The sequence below is a fragment of the Pteropus medius genome, unplaced genomic scaffold (assembly GCF_902729225.1).
Source record: "Pteropus medius unplaced genomic scaffold, Ma_sr-lr_union100, whole genome shotgun sequence".
In the NCBI taxonomy this organism is placed as follows: Eukaryota; Metazoa; Chordata; class Mammalia; order Chiroptera; family Pteropodidae; genus Pteropus; species Pteropus medius.
Window position 1 is genome coordinate 7,342,890 of NW_024349796.1, and position 22,526 is coordinate 7,365,415.

The 22,526-nt window shown below is 43.5% G+C and overlaps 1 protein-coding gene across 1 annotated transcript in view; it reads left to right on the plus strand.

Moving 5' to 3' along the window:
* The window catches only part of TP53BP2 (tumor protein p53 binding protein 2), a 50,112-nt gene that overhangs the window by 21,326 nt on the left and 6,260 nt on the right, over nucleotides 1-22,526 (plus strand). Inside the window, 15 exon segments of the mRNA XM_039883312.1 lie at nucleotides 4,048-4,161; nucleotides 7,409-7,491; nucleotides 10,379-10,480; nucleotides 12,322-12,496; nucleotides 13,177-13,358; nucleotides 13,712-13,876; nucleotides 14,224-14,452; nucleotides 15,711-15,818; nucleotides 16,140-16,288; nucleotides 16,999-17,458; nucleotides 18,588-19,098; nucleotides 19,100-19,361; nucleotides 20,118-20,255; nucleotides 20,955-21,088; nucleotides 21,588-21,754. Of these exon segments, the coding sequence (XP_039739246.1) occupies nucleotides 4,048-4,161; nucleotides 7,409-7,491; nucleotides 10,379-10,480; nucleotides 12,322-12,496; nucleotides 13,177-13,358; nucleotides 13,712-13,876; nucleotides 14,224-14,452; nucleotides 15,711-15,818; nucleotides 16,140-16,288; nucleotides 16,999-17,458; nucleotides 18,588-19,098; nucleotides 19,100-19,361; nucleotides 20,118-20,255; nucleotides 20,955-21,088; nucleotides 21,588-21,754 (2,979 nt within the window).

Sequence of the window (22,526 nt, forward strand, 5' to 3'; positions counted from 1 at the left end):
TTTATCATTATTTCTTCAAATAGGTTTTCAATTCCTTGCTCTCTCTCTTCTCCTTCTGGTACTCCTATGATGTGAATGTTGATACACCAGAGACCACTTAAACTATCCTCATTTTGGATTCTTTTTTCTCGTTGCTGTTCTGGTTGGGTGTTTTCTGCTACCTCATCTTCTAAGTTACTGCTTCAATCCTCTGCTTCATCTAATCTGTTGATTCCTTCTAATATAGTCTTTATTTCAGTTATTCTTTATTTCTGATTTTTTTGTTTTCTATCTTCATTTTTCTTTTCTATCTCTGTTTTTAAGTTCTTACTGAGTTCATCTACCATTACTCTGAAAGTTCATTGAGCATTGTTATAACCAGTGTTTTGAACTCTGCATCTGGTAGATTGCTTGTCTCCATTTTGTTTAGTTCTTTTTCTTTGTTATGTTCTTTCATTTGGGACATGTTTCTTTGTCTCTGCATTATGACTGCTTCCCTGTGTTTGTTTCTATATTGCAGGTAGGGCTGCTATGTCTCCCAGTCTTAGGAGTGTGGCTTTAAGTAGTAGGTGTTCCATGGGGCCCAGTGACACAGTCTTCGCCAGCTCGGGGTGTGCCCCTTGTATGGATTGTGTGTGCCCTCCTGTTGTAGTTGAGCCTTGGTTTTTGTTTGCACGTCAATGGCTGGCCCCTTGGGCTGATTGCATCTGAGGACTGGCCACTGAGGAACTGATCCTACAGAACAAGATTCGCTTTAGTAGGGTTCTGGTGCCTGCCCAGAGTGCCCTTTGGGTTTGTCATTCTTGATGCAACCCTTAGTAGAAGCTGGCCACTGGGCGTGCTGGCCCTGGGACCTTCTGGAAGGGGCCCTGTGCAGACCAGGTTCATCCATAGCCTGCGCCATGCCTGGGGCCACCTGGCCACAGTCACCCAGCAATCTGCTGATGGGTGCCACCTGTGCTGGGCTTAGAGGTACCTCGAGAAGCCAAACCACAAACCAAGGCCAGCTGCCACTACTGCTGAGCTTGGGCCTGCTCAGTAAGAGGTACAGGGCACACCGAGGCCAGTTGCTGCTTTTTTGGGGTCTATGAACTTTTGAGAGATTTCAGGAAAGTCCACAGGATGAGATAAGACAGGCCATTTGTATGGAAAAGGCTTTGGAAGTGGCTTGGGTGGGCCTGCACATTGGGAGAGGCGGGATCTCAGAATCACCTTGGTGGAGCAACCAGTGTTAGCCAGCTTGATGGAGACTCAGATACAGCGGCCACCTGGGCCTGCACGCCGGGAGGAGGGGGTCTTAACAAAGGAACAGTGGCTTCTACCAGCACTTCTGTCTGGGAGAAGGCCATCCCTCCACCCCTTTCTCTGAAGTCAGACAACTCAGTCCCTCCCTGTTTGATCCTGGCACCTTTCGAGCTGCTGCCCCAGCGCTGGAGCTCAGAGCGAGCAAGTCCATCAGTGGTGAGTCTATGTGCAGGCCTTTTAAGAGGAATGTCTGTGACTTCTCCTTCTCTCCGTCTGATTCAGCCACAGTCTCCGCTGATTTTACCAGCCAGAAGTGTGGGGACATCTCTTACTGGCACTGGAACCCTGGCCTGGGGAGCCTGGTATGGGGCTGGGACCCCTCACTTCTCTGGGAGAACCTTCACATCCAAAATATGCCTCTCAATTCTCAACTGCCACAAGTGGGTGTGGGACCAGCTGTTCTGCGTCTCCATCTCTCTTACCAGTCTTGAGTTGGCCTCTTTTGTGTGTCCCCAGATGTAGGACTTCTGTTCATCTAGTAGACTCCAGGCGACTCCCATTGATGGCTCTTCTGTAGTTTCATTGTAATTTTCATGTGGTCGTGAGAGGAGGTCAGCACAGCATTTACCTACTCTGCCATCTTGACTGGAACTCCAGAATCAAGCAATTTGAATTACTATAGTTTTTTTTAATATGTTGGGTATCTGTAAGCAAGTGGTTATTTCATTCTTCTACTTTTTCAAAAAATACCTGCACTATTATTGTGTATTCTTTTTCAGTTATATTTTAGAATTACCTTGAAAGCTTCTGTGAACAATTCTGTTGGGAATTTGATTGGTTGCTGTGAATTCATAATTAATTTGAGAGTTGTTTGTGTGGTGTTGTGATTAAGAGAAAGTCTTGGGTATCAAAATCCCATTTCTGGCATTTCCTAACTTTATAACTTATGGCAGGATACTAACTCTCTGTAATATGCAAGTGTTTTATCTACAGAATTGGGTTAATAATTGAAACTACCTCATCAGATTCCAAGAGATAATATTTGAAGGGGGCTTAGCAGAGCCCCTGGCACATTTAGTATTGGCTCTCAATAAGTAATAGCTGTTATGTTTTAAACTCGCCCTTTTTTGCTATACATTGTCCAAGGTGCTCCTTTTCTAGAATAGTAAATATATTACTTCTGTTCTGTTAGCCTCTCATGTTTCTCATTTCCTTTCACTGACAGTCTTTTAAAATGAGTAGCTGGTATTTGCCATCTCCACTCTCTTACTACCCACTCACTTGTTTGCTAGAGAACATTTCCTGGATTCTTGTTCTAGGCTTGGTACCATGCTGGATTGTGAGGGATGGAGAGATGGAAGTTTCCTGCCTTCACATAGAAGCAGGTTTCAGCAGACAGTTAATAGTAGTGTGATAACTACAGTAATGAATGGCTGTGCTCCGTCTGCAGAAGGAGAAAAAGGTGCTGGGAGTGGCCTTTTCCAAGTCACATAGGCATGAATACCATGACCAGGGGATAGGTGTGGTTGGAGCATGGAGTGTTAGTAGGGGACTTTGAGGACCTTCGAAGCGTATTTCAGCGCGCGCAGGCCTAAGCCTAACCTGTCATCATGGGCCATCAGGGCCTTAGCTCCTAGACCTTCCATGAAAGTTCATGCCCTTTTAAGAAGGTCCAACCAGCAGGGACTGGAAGTTGCTTCACTGCCTTTGCGTTTCTTCTTTGCTTCTGGAACCTGGAGAATTTCACTTCATTTCTATTGAAATAAAGTTTGTGCGTGCGTGTGTTCGGTGAGGAGGTAGAGGGTCTACTCAGAATTTCTTTTGGGGGAGGTGTCTGTTCAGCTAGGAGTGTTTCCTTTTGGAGGATCTTGGGTAGAATTTCTGTGGTTTATAGAAGAGGGATGTCCGTGTCCTCTCGGTATGTGATGCTGCTGTAAATAGAACCTGAACTGCACTTTGTTGCAACCAGGCCGATTAAGCTCGGGGTTCGTTCATAGAAGTGGCTGCTGAATACTTGGCTGCTCAGTTCCCTGCCCACGTTGTTTATGTAAGCACTTAGAGTCTAGTGTTTGATTACTGACAAGTGCATTGAGTTTTCTTAGGCTATTTCAGCATCCTTGTATTAAAAGCGATGTTGACATTACTGAAGTTTTTTGCATTTTAAGCAGTTGTATCAAACATTCTCGTTTATATCCAAAAATTCTTGAGATTGGAAGAATTTTTGAGGAGAGCTCAAGATATATTGTTTCTCCTGAAGTTCTATTTATTAGGGTATTTTGTCTCTAGAAAAGTTCTGACACCTGGCAGTCTCACTGGAGGGGCCAAACTGATAGATTTTCAGTGCAGTAAATAGCCTTTTGTATGGAAATAGATACTGCTGATTTTTTTAAAACAATAAAATTATTTAAAAATAGCCTAATAGTAAGATTAAGCTATTTAGAAAGTTATTTTTAATTTTTTGGTTTGCATATTTAGAGAGAATTCTAGAACCATTCGAGTCAGAAGGGACCTCAAAGACCTTCCCGTGTAATAGCTCAGAAACGTCTTAAACTTGCCGCGGGTAACCGGCGGGCTCGTGGCTGGTACGGGGCCCGCCCGGTCCGTTCCGCTTCCCAGTTCTCCACCCACGTTCGACACTGATTAAATGTGTGGAAAATCTGTGATAATTCATTTTCTAAAGATTCTTTTAACGAAAAAAAGTTATTGAAGAGGCTAAGTATTTCCTACATTCAGAATGCATATTTGCATGAAGAGTAGATGGTGTATGCTGAGTTTGACTTTCTTTTACCAGCAGATAATGTGATTTCTGTGCGTTTCTTTTAGAACGTCCAGTTGCTGATAATGAGCGGATGTTTGATGTCCTGCAAAGATTCGGAAGTCAGAGGAATGAAGTTCGTTTCTTCCTTCGTCATGAACGCCCCCCTGGCAGGGACATGGGTAGGTAGCATTCTGAGTCGTAAGAGATTTGAACTTTGATTTCTGCATTAGGGCGGCGGAGAGAGAGGTGGCATGTGATCAGGTTCCAGGTAATTTAGGGGCGAATGAGAGGGAAGGACCTGGAGACAGTGAGGAGAGACCACTTCCACGACCTTGCTGTCAGGGCAGACGAGGGAACGGTTTTGTGTTTGGTTTTGTTTGATGGCGGGAGAAGGTCTATGATAGTTTTTAATGCAAATGGGAAGGAGTCAGCAGAGCGAGAGCTTGAAATCCAAGGGACAAAGGAGATGCTTGTCGGGCGTCACTAAGAAGGTGCTCCCGCAGCCTTGGCCGAGAGCGTCTTCCTCGTAGGCAGAGGAGGGAGCTTCTTCCATTGTGACAGAACAGAAGGAGAACTTGCATGTGCGGGCACCTGCAGCATTCGCGGGAGCAAGGTGGGGACTTCTCATCTGAAAACATTTGTTTTCTCCGAAGAAAGAGGCGAAGTCATCTGAAAGTGATGCTGGAGGCGGCCGGCACTTCGAGCTGTTGCGGAGACTAGGAGAGAGCCCCTGTTGGGGAAGCCAGCTCGCTGGGTCCCTGGAGGCTGAGTGACCTCCCCGAGAGAGCATGGAGACCCTGAGACCACGGGCCACTTTTCTCCAGCCCAGAGCGTCGAAAGAGGAGAAAAAGATGATTAGATTGACCCAAGGTTGGGGTTTTGCCAGATCGATTCAGTGGATGGTCAGTGGGACAGGGACAAAGAGGACGTTGGCCTGATGGCGTCTACGCCGGGTGGGGAGGAAGTGAGGACTGCGGGGACAGTGGGAAGGAGTGGGCAGGTTCAGAGCCTACAAGTCTCTGGTCAAGGAAGGCGTGTAAGAGGAAGTTAGAGCCGAAACGAGAACGCTTTGACATTAGCTTTGGGAGGTGGAGCTCCTGGGCGACGTGCTCCCAGGGTGGTCGGGGAACGAGCCCGAATTAGAGCCCAGGAAGCCGCATGCTGAGCGGATGCTCCCAGATTTTGGATGGGAACATCCGGCATGAAGGCAGAACTTGGAAGCAAGGAACACGGGAGTCAGGTGGTCGCATCTGGAGTGACGAGGGCTGTGAGCAGAGTTTATAGATGACACTATAGAGAGGTAATAATAGAATTACCTTCATAGAAGGTAACCTATGAAGGTGGAGAAACGGTGGACTGAGAGCACTGGATGCTGAGGACACACCATTCCTGGGACCAGGAGGTCTCGTAGGGTGTGGGAGAATAAGCAGTTTCAAATCGGAGATCTGCGGGAAGGCCTGTTCTCATTGGGAAGCCACTGGTGGAAGCAGGATGACTACGTATTTCTAAAAACGATGGGACTTTTAAAATGGAAAGTTGAGGGTTTGTGACTTCAATGTATAATTCTTGGGAGTAAGAATGTAGGTAACATGTTAATTATTGGATGTTAAAAATCTCAGTTTAATTGCTTTAAAACAAATGTTCATATGGTACCCAGGAATTAGACATTATTAAATTTAGAGTGTGAAGGACCCCAGAGTTGACTTAGTCTGGCGTCTTCCACTCTGCAGATGAGAAATGCTGATACTTAGGGGTTAAATGACTTGTCAGAGGCCACATACCTAGCGGCAGAGCCAGGAGTGGAACTAGAATCACCTCAGCCGGGCTGGCTGATAGGCCTTTCGATATCATTCATGTCCGTAGTTTTAATTTAAATAAGCAAGTGGTTTTTTCTTCAGCTGCCTTTTTTGGAGTTTTAAATTCGCATCTGCATCTTATTTTTATTTTATTATTCATATTACTGTATATATTCTTTTCTAATAAGTGAGTTGAATTTTACCTGATCATCTATCAGTTCAAATATCATCCTGTGTAGCACTGGGTAAATTATTAAACAGCCTCTCAATAGTGCAATATGCAGTTTCAGTGTGTCTGTAATGTGAGAAATACACTCTGCAGATAAAGGAGCTGTTTTCACATTGTCACAAGACACCAGTGCCACATAGTGTTTAAATTGAGATAAAACAAGATTGCTTTTTAGTGTCCTTTAACGACGTGTTAACCTTTTTGGTGTAGACTCCTGGATTGTGGAATAGGCAACCGTTACCATATTCTTTTTCCAGTTTAACTAGGACCTGGGACCTAGAATGTGTGTGAAATTATTTTTAAAGCTCTTGCCTTTTACTCTGTGTAACTGAACGTGCTAAGGAGAAAATGGTTAAGTGCTGTCTCTGAGGCAGCAAAGAAAGCAATTATTCTTAAATGCTAGATTTATTTTTCTTGCAGAAATATTGTGATATTACCTGTGCTATTTTGTCAGAGAAAGAACAGTATTTTAAAAATAAAGCTAACGTGTTAGAGTTAGGTATAAATATGATAACCTGGCTCTGAGGATATCGTGTTTATTGGTATGGGAATTTATGCTATGCTTCAAGGCAGGTACAGTAGCAATTTGATTCAAAAGACATTTTAATTTAAAATTTCTTGGGAGATGATTTTTCTCATTTCTGGAAGTACAAGCTTAATTTCATGTATTTTAAAAATTCTTTGTTGATATTATTTGTCTCTTACAATGTATTAGTTTAAATTAAGACTATTTTCCCCTTATGCTTCATTAAGTGGTACTGAAGACCCATATATTTTGGCTTGAAAAATTATTTTTAGTCTAAAAAGCAGAATTATAGTGTTTTCCAGTTAGTACTTTCCCAAACTAAGAAAATAGAAAATTTTTACTTAAATAAATGGGGAAGTTCTTAACAGCACTTATGAATTCCCACAAAATGTCTCAAATAAGCTTGAGTATTCAAAGTACCGCTTGTTCCATTTTTCAGTTGCTTCTTCCCATATAAGTTACAAACACTGTTATGAGCACGAGGATGGATTGATTTAATTTTCACTTAATTCTTTCAGTGACACTATTTCTGATTTCACTACTGAGTAGCTAAACGGAGAACTAGGAGGAGCTACTATTAAAAGCAAATGGTATGAATTACCCATAATCAGAAGTACGTTCATTTTGTTAATTTTTCCTTTTCTGGTCTCTGAATCATACCGCTCTCCTAGAGAATAACTAGAATATGTTTTCTGGTGCTTACTAGTCCCTGTGCCAAGTAGGGTTTTCCAAAACAAGCCGAATTATAAGACAACACCATTGCTTTTAGAAAATATTTTGTTTTAAGAATGCTTTTAACTTAAAATATCAAAGTTATTATAGAACTCAGAAAAGAACTCTGATGTTAACGCACAGTTTTTTATTTTTGTGCTCAGTAAGTGGACCAAGATCTCAGGATCCAAATTTAAAAAGAAACGGTGCGAAAGTTCCCAGTGGCCACCGCAGGAAGGAGAATGGCGTAAGTGAGCATTTCCGCCTGTGCTGAAGGCGCACCACAGCGTCGCAGCCCTCGTAGTCTGAAATTCATTCCGTGCACTTTGTTCTTCCCTGGGTTGTCGAGGGTGGTTTTTTTTTTTAAAGATTATTTTAGATTTTTTTCGTAGAAACAATTTCAGTGATCTCTACAACGTTGTCTTGAAAGAAGTTAGATGCTGAATGTAGCACAGATGCGGAGCAAAACAAATGTGGAACATATTTAAGGAAGTATTTGGGTTTCGGTGATTTTGTTGGTTGCTGTAATGCTCCTAGAAAAATAGAAAGTTCTGTATTAATGTTCTTGCTATTGCATATGAATGCTAGCAAGTGTCTTTGGGGTACTTCGTACACATTTTCCTTTTGTAGCTCATAGTTTTTAATACTGCTGGGGATTAGCCAAATTACCTTTTTTCAATCTACAGTGAATTTATGTTAGAATCCAGATTATCTAAAATAGCATTCGCTCCTGCTTACCTTTCCTCAAATTCTTCCCGTTTGTATTCTTTCATCTTATAGCTATCTTCCGGTGATGAAGGCTGACACAGGATGATAAGAGTAGTCTTAGCTATTAACAGGATTTGAGTGCATCTTCACAGAATCTATCTTTCTCCCTCAGTGGGTATTTTTTTTTTTAAGACAGCTTTATCGAAGTATAATTGATGTACAATATACTATACATATTTCAAGTGCACAGTTTAAGTTTTGACATATGTATCCACCTGTGAAACCATCACCATAACGAAGATAATGAAAATACCCATCAGCCCCAAAAGTTTTCTTGTGTCTTTTTGTAATCCTTCCCTTCCTGCCTCACTCCCCATCCTTAAGAAACCGCCAGAGGGTCCACTTTCTGTCACTACAAATTAGTTGTATTTTCTAGAATCTTCTGTGAATGAAATCACCCAAGATGTACTCTTTTTGCATTCGCTCAGTGTAATTATTTTGAAATTCATCCATTTCGTTGTGTATATCAGTAGTTGATTCCTTTGTAATGCTGAGAGGTGTTTCATTGTTTGGATATACCCCATTTGTTTATGCATTCACCTGTGGATAGACATTTGGGTTGTTGGCAGTTTTGGCTGTTCCATATCAAGCTGCTATAAATATTTGGGTACAAGTCTTTGTGTGGACAGATGCTTTTATTTTTCTAGAGGGGTGGAATGGCGGGGTCATGTGGTAGGTTTATGTTAACTTTAAGAAACTACCAAACTGTTCCAAAGTGATTGCTTTATTTTACACTGCCACCAGAGTTCCAGTTTTTCCATGCCTTTGCCAGCAGTTGGTGTGGTCAGCCCTTTTAATTCTGGCTGTCTCCTAGGTTTGTAGTGGTATTATGTTGTGGTTTTAATTTGTATTTCTGTAATGGTTAATGACGTTGCATATCTTTTCACATATTCATTTGCCATTTTTATGGCTTTTTTGGTGAAGTATTCAACTTGTGCTCTTTTTTTTTTTTTTGATTTGCAAATATTTTTTTCCAGTCTATGACTTGTTCTTAATTTTGATAAAGTATAATTGATCAATTTAGAAGTTTTGTAGTTTCAGATTTTACACTGAAGTTTATGATCCATTTTGAGTTAACATTTGCATGTACTATGAGAATTAAAGCTTTTTAAAAAATATGGATACCCAGTTGTAGAAGCTGTATTCGTTGAAAAGATTATTCTTTTTTCACTCAGTCGCCTTTCACTTTTGTCGAAAAGCAGTTGTCATATATATGTGCGGGGTTGTACTCTTCTCTTCCATCGATCTATTTATCTGTCTCGACGTCAATACCACACAGTATTGATTACGAAAACACTGTTAACTCTTGAAGGCAGGTCCTGTAAGTTTTCCACCTTTATCTTTTTCAAAGTTGACTTGGCTTTTTTAGATTCCTTATATTTCCACATGGAATTTGGAGTTCGCTTGCCAGTGTACACAGAAGCTGCCGGGATTTTGGTTGGGGCTCTGTCGAATCAGTAGGTCAGCTCGGGCAGCCTTGCCACTTTGACGGTGTTGAGGTTTCCCCTTGCGACCACCAGGCGGTCCCCCTCCATGTACCTAGGTGTTCTTTCTCAGCAGCGTTTTGAAGTTTTCAGTGTATAGGACTTGCACATCTTCTGTTCATTTTATTTCTAAGTACTTCATATTTTTATGCCATTGTAAATGTATTTAAATTTTTTTTCCAATTTTTGGTTTTGCAGTTTTGCTAAATAATTTAGTTCTGGTAGCTTTTTTACAGATTCCACAGGATTTTCTTCATAGATGATTACGTTGTCTATGAGTTAGAAAGTTTAATTCTTCTTTCCAACCTGGATACAAAGTTTTCTTACTCTGTTGCACTGGCCGGAACTTCTAGGACCATGTTGAACAGATGTTTTGGGCATCTTGCTTTTTGTTCCTGATGACCCAATGTATCTTGAATATTTTTAATGCTGGTGTCATATTTTTAATGGTTGTTCTGAAGACTGTATTTTAGGTTTGTTGCCAGTGCCCCAATATCATGTTATGTTATCAGACACTACTTTTTTAATGTAAATTAACTACAGAACAAGGTAATTGCAAATCGTTTAAAATTAAATAGTTTCAGCAGTCGGTTTCATTTATGTCACCAACTGTTGAAACTACTTAATTTTAAATTTACCACTTAAAATAAAAAAATATTGGTCTGTATAATAGGTAGTATATATTACATCTTAATAAGTAAATGTGGAGGTATTATTATAAAAGTTAATGGTCTCTTTAGTATTATGGAAGAAAAATGGCTAAATAATTTCGTCACGATTGGTTCAGGTGAAGCTTATAAGTAGTGTAAATAGACTTCTGAGGGAGAAATCGCTACGATCCTTTTATAGTAAGTGGATATTTTGTTGGTGTTTTATCTGTAGGTTCATAGTCCTAGGATGGATCTGACTCTTGCTGAACTTCAGGAAATGGCGTCTCGCCAGCAGCAGCAGATCGAGGCCCAGCAGCAGATGCTGGCTACCAAGGTACGTCTCGCTCTAGAAGGCCGAGGAGGCCGCCGCTGTCTGCGCGAAGCCCTTTGCGTTCTGCCCTCCTTGTCATACTCTCGGCCCAAACGTCCCCTGCCGTGCGGTGTGTGCTCCTCTTTAACCACAGCACTTTGACCCCAGTCATTCGAGGTCTTCCTGACCTCTGATTCTGACCCAAACAGCCGAGCTCTGTCGGGTGTCAGTGAAGCAGGGCAGGTGGAAAGAGCCCTTCAGCTTCTTTGTGGAAGCTGCACTGTTCTGAGTTCGTCCTGAGTCGTGGCTTATCGCAAGAGGGACTTTAAAGTCCTCTGGTGCTGGCACTCTCCCCTTCTGCCGCTCGGCACCGACAACATCCTGCTTGCCTTATTTGGGGACGTTCTCCACGTGCAAATTAATCTGAACCCTGGCCGTGAACAAGGAAAACATAAGAAGCCTTTCCATGGCTGCCGCTGCACCTGCCAGCCAGCGGCTTCCAGTCTGAACCAGATGTCATGGGACTTTCTGTGTGAAGGGCATTTAGGCTTCGCAGGTTGTGCTGTCTCAGCCTTGCAGTTGTAGCCGGAAAGCAGCCATGGACAGCAGGGAAATGAACGGCTGCGGCTGTGGTTCAGTAAACCTGTACTTAAAAACTTACAACCCGCAGGCTGTAGTTTGCCAGCCCCTGGTCTAAGCACTCAGGATCTGCAGCTGACCAGTCAGTGTGTTCACTGACGCGGGGGTTGCCAGTTGATGGTTTGACATAGCGAGTTATGCAGCAGGACTTTGAGGTGTAGTGGCCAGGATTCTGTAAGGCAGTTCTCGGCGTGCACTGCGCCTGCCATGGCCGCCACCTAGGGTTCTTCTGCACCCAGACAGCAGCTTTTTCACAGTCATGTGCATCATTGCTTCTCAGACTTTTATAAGCATACAGATCACCTAAGAATCTTGTTAAAAATGTAGGTTCTGAGTCATTAGGTCTGGGTCAGGGTCTGAGATTTTGCATTTCTAGCAAGCTCCCAGGTGATGCCGATGGTACCTACCATTCTTGAGTAGCAAGGACATAAATTCAAACAAGTAGGTTGATTGTTAACAGAATAAATCTCTAACCTCAGGGTCTTATTTTGAATCTTTTTCTGTGTCATTTATATGTTTTAGACATAGTAATCTGAGAATTTTACCCTTTATTTTAAATTGTGTGTCTCATTACTCAGTTTTAAAAATTTTAATATAATAGCAATAAAAATTTAAGTTGCATAATGGTGATTTTCTAAAGGTGTTAGGTAGTTCTTTGGCTCTTTTCCAAGTGTATTTATTGAGTGTATATTAACGAAGGTACAGAGAGGTTTACATTTCACATTTTATTTAATTCTCACTATAGCCCAGTGAGGGCTGTGGATCATTCCGTTTTATAGATGAAGAAACAGATAGATGTGTCTACTTGGTGAGGATGTAATTTGCCCAAAGTCTCATAGCTAGTAAGTGGCAGACTTGCTTTGAATCCAAATTTGACTCCAAAGCTTATCATTTAACAGCTTTCTTAGACTGCTGCCCATGTTTCTGTAAGTTTCTTCTTGACATCGTAGCCACAGTTCATGGAGACTAGTTCCAGGATGCTGTGTAAGAACCACTTGGGTTAAAAAAGCCTATCCCCAAGAGATTCTGAACTTGGGCTCAGGAGTGTCTGTTTTTAACAAACTTCCAAGGTAGTTCTGATGGCCATGTGTAGGACAGATGGTGAGACCAGGACAGTGTGACCGGTGCTCCTCAATCTTGGCATCTCAGGGTTGTGGTTAGATTATTTTGGGGTTAGTAGTGTCCTTGCTTGAAATGATATGCCCGATGAGAGCTTTCATCTTTAGGAACAGCGCTTGAAGTTTCTGAAACAGCAAGATCAGCGTCAACAGCAACAGGCTGCTGAGCAGGAGAAGCTTAAGAGGCTAAAAGAAATAGCTGAGAATCAAGAAGCCAAGCTGAAGAAAGTGAGGGCGCTTAAAGGCCACGTGGGGCAGAAGAGGCTAAGCAACGGGAAACTTGGTGAGTCGTCCCCCCATCTACTTCAGTGCTGGAGGCTACGTGTTAAACTGCGTGGCACAGACACACGCTGGTGTGGAACGTTTGTGCAGATCCATGGTGAGGAGGAAGAAGGGGAGGCTTCCTATGTAGAGAGCTTTAAAGAAATTTTCGGAGACGTATAATTCACTGTAGTTTGGGTGCTGCTGTTTCCCCTGAACTAAATTTAGCTATTGAATGTTTCCGGGTCCCTCAGTTACCTTTGGAAAATATAGTAAGAATTTGGTTTTTTTTTTTCCTCTCTAAATATTTTTTGACTGAAAATTAGATGAAGGCAAAGATTTTTATTTATATAATAACTCTTTATCATAAGACTAATTAAATTAAAATTTTAGTGGTTTAATAGCTCCACTTACCACTTTAAAATTGAGATTAAAAATTCGACAGAAATTAATGGAGTTTAATTATATTCATGAACAGAGTCTACTAAAGATACATCCAGAATGAGGCACAGGTTTTTAGTGATATCTCTTGATTTCAGTTTGTTATAAAAGAAATAGGTTAGCTCTAGGACATTTCTGGAAAATTTCTCTCTTTTTTTTAGAAAGTTTATTGTAAAGCCCGGTTGCCTAGGAAGTGATCTGGTTTTTTTTTGTTTTTGTTTTTTTTCTTTTCAATCGTTGCTTCTTTCCTTTTCATTCTAGTGGAGGAAATTGAACAGATGAATAGTTTGTTCCAGCAAAAGCAGAAGGAGCTCGTTCTGGCAGTGTCCAAAGTAGAGGAGCTGACGAGGCAGCTGGAGATGCTCAAGAACGGCAGGGTCGACGGCCACCATGACAACCAGTCCGCGGTGGCTGAGCTCGACCGTCTGTACAAGGAGCTGCAGGTAAGCCGCAGCGGGCCCTCCGCTCAGGAGCACACAGCTGTCCTCGGAAGTGGCAGGAAGTGCTGGGTTTCTGTCTCTTTTCCTTAAGAGGGGGCGCAGGGGAGGAAGACCTAAACCCCGGAGAGTCCAGAGTAAGCATGCTAGTACCTCACACAGGAAATCCGAGGCGTGCCTCGTCACTGCAGCCAGGGTCCGACACTGGAACTTAATCAGCCGGGAGCTGAGAAGTGTGGACGGCCGGCGGTCCTGACACTTTTACAAATTATACAATAGTCAACCACGTGATCATCTGTTTGAGAAATTTTCCTTCCTACTCCTTGGCTGCCTCTTTTGTTTTCCCCCGTTTTCTTCAGTTAAGAAACAAATTGAATCAAGAGCAGAATGCCAAGCTGCAGCAGCAGAGGGAGTGTTTGAACAGGCGGAATTCCGAGGTGGCGGTCATGGACAAGCGTGTGAACGAGCTGCGGGACCGGCTGTGGAAGAAGAAGGCAGCGCTGCAGCAGAAGGAGAACCTCCCGGTACGCGGGCCGTCGGTGGTGGCCGGGAGGGGGCCCGGGGCCAGCCCAGCTGCCGCAGCGGCTCCTCGGAACCATGGCCCTGTGCCCTGTGCAGAGCAGAGACGGCGCGCACGGCGCCTCGGGAGACAGCCCACTGTTCTGTCACCCGCTGCCGCTGCTGCCACCCGGGCGGCTCTGCTTTTCTTTGTAATCAGAGCGGATGGGAGTTCGTCGTGCGCTGTTTCTTGTAGACTCCAGAGTTAGACCCTGACTGGGCTGAGTTTTAAACATCGTGGAAAGGTCACGGCCTTTTCCGAGTCTGATCGGGGCTGACTCGCCGCGCTGAAGGCCCCGTGCTCTCTCCTAAGGTCTCACCTGATGGAAGTCCGCCTCAGCAGGGGGTGTCGGCCCCGAGTCGCGTGGCTGCGGTCGGTCCCTACATCCAGTCGTCCACCATGCCGCGGATGCCGCCCCGACCTGAACTGCTGGTGAAGCCAGCCCTGCCGGACGGTTCCTTGGCCGCTCAGCCCGCAGAGGGGCCCCTGAAAGTCCACACGCTGCCCAACATGCGGTCCGGGGCCGCGTCGCAGACGAAAGGTAATCGAGTCGTTCTCGAGCCCTTCCACAGCTTCGCTGCTCCCGTCCTCACGCTTGTTTTTCCCCACGTTTGAGTTTTGAAAAAAATGTCCTCCTCTCCCCGTTCGTGTTTAGATTCTACGAGTCCCCTTGTATTCTTTGCTAGTGCCATGATAAGTTTCTTAACCCTCAATAATACAGTTCTAGTCAGGCAATGAAATAGAATGTCATATTTTCACAAATCCGAAAGTTGTTTTGAATTCCCTCTTGTGAGTAAGGACATTTCGATCTGATGGTAATAACTCGAGAACTCGTCTTATTGTGTTAACACCCTGTATGCGTGGTTGGTGGTGTCACCTTTGCAGAGGGCGAGGTGGCGAATCCACCCTGTTCATAAACAGTGTTTCTTCTTCATATGTGCTCGTGTGTGAGAATGTGCCTGCCGAGAATTTTTGGAATAAAGGTAAACGTGTGGGGTGAGAAAGGGGACTAGCAGAGGCACTCGTGTGAGTGATCTTTGCATTCTGCACAGTCCTCAGCTCCGAGGGGAGGCGCAAGCCAGTTTGGTGACAGGGAATGAAGGAGGAACTGCGGGAAAATCAGAGTGAAAACATTCTTCAATGACCCTATCATTTTGACCTCTGGAAGGAAAAAATATTGGTCAGATTGTCTCTTTTCTCTAGCCACTGTCATGTGCAGAAAATAGCTAACTCTAAAATTACTATTTTGCTGTAATTACCACCGTGAAGCAATAGTGCTACCTAGTCTGAGTTTTATTGTAGTTAACTTTTGTTTTGTTTCTATAAGGCAAAATAAAAGCTGTGGCTTTGAAACTTAAATCTTAGTATAGAAAATACTTGAATACACTGATCTGTGAAAGACTGTGGTTGAAGTCATGGATTAAAATCTGCATTTTTGCCTTTTTGTTCTGCATGTATACTTATGGTGGTGTTATGTAAGATACACCTTCGAGCCTTTGGTCTGCCAAGTTGGGAATTGTTTTCTGGGTGTGATGATGACATTTTCTTACCCAGCGAAGAATCGTGTGTCCTTGCTGTTCAGAGCAGACTGTTTTCCATGATTAATTTTAAATTGAGTCACGGGGGAATATCTTAAGTTAGAATTGTAAAATCTGATATTTCCGAAATAAGTTTATTGGTATTGTTATGAGTCTGCAATTTAAAGCTGTTTTTAGAGTTTAAACTTTTAGTAGCAAAATGGACCATTAAAAATCTCTTTAGACTGCTAGGTTATTTGTGGTTGCTTTTCTGCATTCTAGGTTCTAAAATCCATCCACTTGGTCCCGATTGGAGTCCAAATGCAGATCTTTTCCCGAGCCAGGCCTCTGCTCCAGTACCCAAAAGCTCCGGGAGTGCTCCAGACCAAGGTGAGGTTCGTTTGTGCTACTCCTGAAATTTATATTTTGCATCTAAAAGGTGCTGTGTGTTCTTTTTCAGATAGTTTCTTTCCCAGTGTGTTTAAACTAGCAAAAGGATTTCCAGAACACCTTCATTTAACCAGGGAACTAAGGCAGTACCAGCATTGTAGTGTTGGGGTGATTCTTTAATCAGCCTAATTGAAAGATAGGAGAACATTCCGTGAGTACAGGGTTTCAAAGAGATGGAGGCAAGGGAAGCTTACACGTGAATAGGACCTTTTATTACAGACAGTTTGAGTATCAGTGTGGGTTATTTCCTGTCTTCTTTAGTTGATGATGGGGAGGTTCCTCTGAGGGAGAAGGAGAAGAAAGTTCGCCCCTTTTCAATGTCTGACACAGTCGACCAGTCTGCTGTCCCTCCCTCGTTTGGGGCTCTGAGGAAGAATCAGAGCAGTGAAGACATCTTGCGGGATGCTCAGGTACTTAAGACTGTTCTACTTTAACAATTTATGGTGATTCTAAATGCATTTTTTAGAAGAGGGAAAGTATTATGTGAGGGAGAGCAGGAAAATATATATATATATACATATCTGAAAGATTAGAAAATACAACAGTATTCTGTCACTTTAAATTCTGTTGCCTGAGTCTCTCTGTGGTGTCACTGTCTTGGAGGATGACTCACATACTTGCTTCTGGGTCGTATTTCATGTGATCCTCTAAATACGAGTGCATCGAAGAACATTGTATTTGTGCTGCTCAGTTACCTTGTGTCTTCAAAATTTGGAGCCGAGGTTGCGTCAGATGATCTGATGGTGAATCTTTGTTAGGATTCCAGCCTTTGACAACCCGGTTATGGCTGTGTACTCTGAGTTAGGTGTTCTGTACCACAGTGGCCTAGATCGCGTGAACAAGAATGGTCTGTTACTGATGCCGTCTGTGCCTGCGTGAAGGCAGTTAGAAGTTTTCAAGGGGGCACTTAGGGTTGCCCAAGGAGGAAGTCTTACAGGGCAGGAATTGTACTGCATTACAGAAGTCCCCTGTTAAATGTGATTAAATTCAGAGGTTTAAAACTGTAATGATTTAAAAATGTAGAGCTAGTATTTTTAGTGTATGTGTACATTCATGAAATTAGATTATCTGGAACAGTACTTTTATTGTTTTTTTGTGTGTGTGTGTGTGTGTCTTACAGGCTGCAAATAAAAATGTGGCAAAAGTACCACCTCCTGTTCCATCAAAACCCAAACAGATTAATTTGCCTTATTTTGGACAAGCGAATCAGTCACCATCAGACATTAAGCCAGATGGAAATTCTCAGTTGTCAACAGCTGTCACATCCACAGGAAATAAACCCAAAACAGCAGGGCAGCAGCAGAGGGTCCTGCTGTCCCCTGGCGTACCTTCTGGTGGCCAGGACCAAACCCTTATTCCAGGTTCCAAGCAAGAAAGTCCACCTGCTGCTGCTGTCCGGCCCTTCACCCCCCAGCCTTCCAAGGACGCCCTGCTTCCCCCCTTCAGAAAACCCCAGACCGTGGCGGCCAGCTCAATATACTCCATGTATACACAGCATCAGGCTCCTGGAAAAAACTTCCAGCAGGCCGTGCAGAGTGCGTTGACCAAGACACATCCCAGAGGGCCACACTTCTCCAGTGGTAAGGTTCTCGGTCTTCCTTCCACCTGCGTGCATGATGTGTAGGTCCTGCACCAGAGCGCTCATCCAGCAGTAAGCCAAGTGGCTAGGCCCTGTTTGATGCTTTCGTTCTGAGAGTTTTAATTGTGGCTTCTCTTCTGAATTGGGAATTTAAAATTAGTTTCTGCTAGACGTCAGCTACTGCAGCAGACATCGATGATAATAGATGAATAAAATGAAATACTGTGAAAATAATAAATGAAGAAAGTGGATGAATAAAACCTACAGGAAAGACACGGCGTTGAATTCCCCAGGGCACCTGTTTCCACTCACCCGTGAGAACTCGGGGATAACCCTCTGCTGTGTTTTCAGCTGCTCTAATGAAGACACAGCCGCTGGTTAAATATAAAAACGTAAAAGGATTACTCTGTGTTAAACGTACATAATCTGGTAATTTGTGGGGCTCTTTTCTAAGAGTCATTTGTTTGTAGGATTAGAATAAAATTCACCGTGTTTTAATGGAAGGAAAATGGCTTTCTAGTCAGGGAATAAGCATATAATCGTGGCCTAAAATGTCATAGTTAGCACAGAATATATATGCTGCATCTTACTGTTACAGGTCTCAATGAAAACTGCTAATAGCATAATCTGGGGATTAGATCATTGTGATAGAATCAGTATGTTAAGGGGAATAGTTTGGCAAATATTAGTGGCTCTTAATTTTGTAAGCCAAATACGATTTTTCACATGGATTTACTTTTGAAAATTATGAAATAGTGTGTGTTGTGTGTTTAGTTTTAATCTGGGCATACCAATTTTCATTGATTCTACATTTTTTTTTACATTTTGACATTTTAAATTTGGACACGGCAGTCAGTGATTTCTTACAATTACAGTTGACGGCATTTTCTTAGTGATACATGGAATAATGGCGCTTGTAACAATTAGTGGGGGTTTTGATTCTGTAATAACTTTATTATGCAAAGATGGAAGCCTTGCTTTGTCATTTATTTTAAAAAATGAGTTGTTGTGAAGGGTATTATGTAGTAAATATGAAATTGAAAGAGGCTTTAGTTATCGTTACCTCTGTCTGTCGCCTGCCAGTTTGGGTTGGGTAATACTAAGCAGGGCTTCTTTCTGTTTCCGATCAGTCTATGGCAAGCCTGTGATAGCCGCTGCCCCCAGTCCCCAGCAGCTCCCAGAGCACGTGTACGCCAGTAACCAGGGCAAACCCGGGAGGCCGGAACCAGAAACAGAGCCTGCTGCTTCGGTTCAGGAGAACCATGAAAACGAAAGAATTCCTCGACCACTCAGCCCAACCAAATTACTGCCTTTCTTATCGAATCCTTACCGAAACCAGAGCGATGCGGACTTAGAAGCCCTACGAAAGAAACTGTCTAATGCACCACGGCCCCTAAAAAAACGGAGCTCTATTACGGAGCCAGAGGGTCCAAATGGGCCGAATATTCAGAAACTTTTGTACCAGAGGACTACCATCGCTGCCATGGAGACCATCTCTGTGCCGTCATACCCGTCCAAGTCGACCTCGGTGACCGCCGGCTCGGAAAGCCCAGTAGAAATCCAGAATCCGTATTTATGTGCGGAGCCGGAGAAGGAGGTGGTCTCTGTGGTTCCTGAGCCAGTGTCCCCAGAGGAAGCCGGGAGCCAATGCGGGGAACAGTGACCTGCTAGCTCCTTCTCCCGGCCTTGATTATGTGCCTGAAGGAGTCCCAGACAGCAGCCCAACCTTCCAGAGTAGCGTGGAAGAACCAAATCCAGAGGCTCCCCATCTGCTCGAAGTGTACCTGGAGGAGTACCCCCCGTACCCCCCGCCGCCGTACCCGTCAGGGGAACCCGAGGCGCCAGGGGAAGATGCTGGGAGCATGCGTCCGCCTGAGGTCACCGGGCAGGGGTCTCTGCCTCCCGTAAGTAGTGCGACATCTCACGGTCATTCTTGGACCCTGGTCACGCTTCTAGGTGGGTGATTGTCAGAACTCAGTGAAACGCGAGCCAGCAAGTATGGCCATTCGCAAAAGGAGGTTTGTGTTAATTTGCATATTGTGGCAAACGTGTTATGCAGTTTGCCTTTTATTCTGTGATTCCGTTGGCATAGAGTGGATCTTACAAATGTTTTCAAAATTCACTATATTTAGTACAAGGAACATTTTTGTTTTTTCAGAAGAACTGTTTTTTTGCGTGTGAAGGAGACGGTTTTATTCTTAGGCCCGTAACTGTCACATCTGCTTGCTCTGCTCAGCCAGTGTCACATATTAGGGAAGCACCACTGGACTGGGATGAGAAGATCTGGGTTTGAAACTTTGATTGTTAGTTTCGCTCTGTGAAATCAGGCCGATGCTTCACCTTTTCATTGCTAATACCACTCTTTCAAACTTCACTTTTTCTAGCAGTGAAATTTATTTTGGGTGTGGTGTTTACGTGGAAACTCAGACTTCCCAACGCTGATACAATTAGAAGGGTCTGGATGAAATGGGCACAGGGCGAGGTGGGCACTTTCGTAGACTCTTCCTCACCTTCAGCTTAGTGTGAAAGTCACGGGGTGGTGTGATGACCCGTAACACTTGTAAGTTTTTCTGAAGCTTCGTATGTTTTGACTCAGGCATGTTGTTGTTGGTCTCTTGTTTAGACCAGGATCCTTAATTTTCCATGCATTTCTCCTGCAGGGCAAAAGGACCAACTTGCGTAAAACTGGTTCAGAGCGAATTGCTCATGGAATGAGGGTGAAATTCAACCCCCTTGCTTTACTTCTGGATTCATCTTTGGAGGGAGAATTTGACCTTGTACAGAGAATTATTTACGAGGTATGATTTAGTTTCTTAAACTCAACTTCGTATTGTAGTTTGTTTTAAAGCTCTAATCAGAAAGCTACTACAGAGAAATTGTATTTTTAAGTTGTTTTGTTTTGGGGGCACGGGGTTGTGGAGAGAAACACTTAAGCATTCCCCAAAACAGGCTTTGCTATTCTAAAGGTGTGATCGTAAAATTTTTGATGATGCTGAAGTTCAGTTTTCTCTGGGGGTCCTCTAGAATACTTTTCTTTCTTGGGGAGCTCATTGCCTTCCTTTAAAAATTGCTGTGTGTGGATTTGTACCAGGCGTGTTAAATTACAGATGTGGCCCGTCCTTTTCAGAAGCCTACTATTTAAAATATTTTTAGTTGACCTTTTTTCCATGGAAAATGTCACTCTGCTAGACACTAATTTGTGGTGGGAAGTTGGAGGCTAAATAAACAAAAATGACTATAAGGGTATAGTTTCTGGTACTTCAATTTTTAAAAAGCCTTTTTATAGTGAGGGCCTACTTAATTTGGCTATTCCGTCTGCCTTATTTCTAGAATTGTTCTTGGTATAGTTTTCTTGGCTCCTGTAGGTTTTAATTATGATTTAAACAAAACAAAACAGATGAGTCTATTTCTGTTCTCATGATTCTAAAGAGCCAGTTAATAGTGACAGTTCAGGTGACAAGAAATTAGAGCGACGGTCACCCATATTGATGTTACAGGTTGATGACCCAAGCCTGCCTAATGATGAAGGCATCACAGCTCTTCACAATGCTGTGTGTGCAGGTCACACAGAAATCGTGAAGTTCTTGGTGCAGTTTGGTGTGAACGTCAATGCTGCTGACAGCGATGGATGGTAAGATTTCCCTGAAACGCCACTCAGCCTTGAGCAGTGTCTGCCGTGCGGGCGGTGGCCTCACCATGCCGTTGGCGCTGTTGGGGACAAGGAGGTGCGTCCACGTGTGTCCCACACGGCTCGTGGTTCAGGAGAAGCGTGGTGGGCGATTTGGAGGCATTAGCGTGTGTCATCTCACTCCCGTTCCGGAAGCGTGTGGAGTTTTTAAAGTTTAGTGGTTAAATAGAAGAAGAAATGTCACAAAGTGGAACACAGTGAATTATCCTGCTTCAGCCAATTTGAGAGATGCTGAGTTAAGCAAGGTCTCCCCCTCTAGCCCTGACTCCCTGAAACTTCCTGAGTCTTTAATATACTGATTTAAAAAACCTGTAAGGGTTTTTGGTAGGGGCCTTATTAGTAAATGATGGGCTCCAGAATTTCCTTTACAGATTGGCCGTCACAGCCGTTGTCATTCAGTTTAGAGCAGCATCGCTAGTCTTTGCCGTGTCTTACTCCTCAGGACTCCGCTGCATTGTGCAGCCTCCTGTAACAACGTCCAGGTGTGTAAGTTTTTGGTGGAGTCGGGAGCCGCCGTGTTTGCCATGACGTACAGTGACATGCAGACTGCCGCCGACAAGTGCGAGGAAATGGAGGAGGGCTATACCCAGTGCTCCCAGTTTCTTTACGGTGCGTAACGTTTCGTTCTGCGTGACTCGATCACCGTTCTAACTTATCCCGTATCTCTAGGGTATAACTCGGTAAGTTTTTGGAAAAACATTTGTGTGTTGTGCATAGCCCTGGGCATGTGGTTAAGGGCAGCCTTAGTCACAGATACTCATGCAGCCTTCGTGAGCGTGCCTAGAAGCAGCCGCTGTCGGGGACATCTTCAGCTACGAGAGACACTGATGCAGTGTCTGATCTAATGGCGTTAATGGCTTTTGACCATCAAAGGATCCTCTGCTAAGACTTCAACGTTTAGTGAGCGATGGTGGATCTAGATGATCAAGAGAAATGCAGTGTTGGTATAAGAACCCAATTAACCCAAGTTTTCCTGCTAAATCAGATTTGACAAAGTTAAGTAAAGGCAACACATATTTTAGAGCTAATTTTTTGGTTCTTTTGTTTTCTCGATTTTGGGTTTATGATTCTGATAACATCAGCTCTGTACCTAGAGAAGAATGGACTAAGGTTTTAGGTGGATTGTTTGGCATTTTTATTTACAAGGAAAATTTCTTTTATTTACAAGTCTTAGAAGTTGAGGTCAATTTTCTTTCTCGTTTGGCTTGAGAGGAATTGAGAAGGGGAAAGAGAGACAAATGAGAAGGTCCCCGGCCTCCATGCCACTGGCTTCCAGCCACTCTGGAACTCCTTTGCCCGTTGACTGAACGACTCCTGAGGTTAAAGCCAGGCTCTGTCGTCTCCACATTTTCCCCGTTTGGCCCGGCCCGTTTGCAGGCTC